General features: G+C 46.6%; 1 protein-coding gene across 1 annotated transcript; it reads right to left on the reverse strand.

The window, feature by feature from the left end:
- Nucleotides 1–648: 648 nt before the first annotated feature.
- LOC126263438 (uncharacterized) lies at nucleotides 649–1431 on the reverse strand. The gene has a single exon (XM_049960531.1). The coding sequence runs from the start codon at nucleotides 1429–1431 to the stop codon at nucleotides 649–651; it is 783 nt and encodes a 260-aa protein (XP_049816488.1).
- Nucleotides 1432–1918: the final 487 nt, after the last annotated feature.

Raw genomic sequence — 1918 nt, forward strand, 5'->3', positions numbered from 1 at the left:
ACCAGAGGTTGTACAGAGTTTCAGGGAGAGCGTAAGGGGAACAAATGGCAGGAATGGGGGAAAGAAATACTGTAGAAGAAGAATGGGTAGCTTTGAGGGATGAAGTAGTGAAGGCAGCAGAGGATCAAGTAGATAAAAAGACGAGGGCTAGTAGAAATCCTTGGGTAACAGAAGAAATATTCAATTTAATTGATGATAGGAGAAAATATAAAAATAAAGTAAATGAAGCAGTCAAAAAGGAATACAAACGTCTCAAAAATGAGATCGACAGGAAGTGCAAAATGGCTAAGCAGGGATGGCTAGAGGATAAATGTAAGGATGTAGAGGCTTATCTCACTAGGGGTAAGATAGATACTGCCTACAGGAAAATTAAAGAGACCTTTGGAGAAAAGAGACCCACTTGTATGAATATTAAGAGCTCAGATGGAAACCCAGTTATAAGCAAAGAAGGGAAAGCAGAAAGGTGGAAAGAGTATATAGAGGGTCTATACAAGGGTGTTGCTACACACTAGTGAAATCAAGGGCACAGTAAAACTTCTGCTCACACACACCTTTATTCTCACACGTCCATTTTACAGTTATAGTTGAAATATATCCGCTGCACAATGTACAGACTTAACAGAACACCAACAGATGGTGTAGGAGTCTTCATTCCCCGACATCCTCCCCACCCTGGTCCATCTCGAGGGGGATGACCAGCTGGACCGGTCGACAGATCTTCATACCATCTGGCTGGCGGAGGATGATGCACCGTATTTTACTGTCTCTGCCATGCCGCACTTCTTCTACCACAGTCCTCTTCCACAAGTGCCGTGGTTTGCTGTCTTCTTGGAGCAGAACAACCTCTCCAATTCTCGGTTTCCTCTGCGAAGGGTATCCTTTCACCTCATGATATTGTCTTAGCAGCAGGAGGTATTCTGTCTTCCACCTGCGCCAGATGTCGTCATTGACCTTATGTCTGAGTCGGAACTCCTTGGCAAGGTCCTTTCTAGTTGCTGGCTCTGGCCCACATGGAATTGTTACTAATTTCCCACCATTTAGAAAGTGGGCTGGCGTCAATGCAGTGTCGCTCTCTCCTTGAATGATGGGTCGTGAGTTTATTGCGGCTTCTATGCTGATCAAGGTGGTGTTTAAGCTCTCTTCATCCACCTGGGAGCGACCAAGAACTTTCCTCAGGCAGCGCTTGACTGAGCCTATCATGTGTTCCCACCAGCCTCCCCACCAAGCCGCACGTGGTGGTATGAATTTCCAAGTGATTCCATGGTGGGCACAGTAGAGCTGTACGTCAGTACGCTGCATGGTTTTGAAAAGCTCTGCCAGTTCTGAGTTGCCTGCATGGAATGTTGTAGCATTGTCTGAGTAGACAGTGACTGGTAGGCTCCTACGTCCTGCAAAGCGTTGCACGGCCATCAAAAATCTGCCAGTGGACATGTCAGTTGCAAGTTCAATATGAATGGCCCGTGTTGTTGCACCTGTGAATAGGACCATGTCGGACCTTTTTGTTTGATGTCCAGATTTGACATATAATGGTCCGGCAAAATCGATGCCAGTTACTGCAAATGGTCTTGAAGGCTGAACTCTGTCCAGTGGTAGTGGGGCCTCCATCTCTTCATACCGGCGACTGTGTATTATCTTGCATGGTAGGCAAGAGTGAAGAACTCTCCTAACAGCTTGTCGTAAGGCGCGAAGACGCGCTTCAGCAGTTGTGCGGCTGCAGGAGAGAGGCATATCCTTCTTTCGAGGCATAGATACAACTCTGCGGCCATATTCCACACAGTATGATTCTCGGAATTCCTGATAAATAGGGTGGTCCATGGGTTTTAATGCTCGCTCTTGATTTCCTGTTATCCCGATTGTCTCCAGGTCCCAAAATCGGCGCACTAACTCATCAGATATATCACTGCAGCTGCCCTGAATA

The sequence above is a fragment of the Schistocerca nitens genome, chromosome 6 (genome assembly GCF_023898315.1).
Source record: "Schistocerca nitens isolate TAMUIC-IGC-003100 chromosome 6, iqSchNite1.1, whole genome shotgun sequence".
NCBI classification, from domain to species: Eukaryota; Metazoa; Arthropoda; class Insecta; order Orthoptera; family Acrididae; genus Schistocerca; species Schistocerca nitens.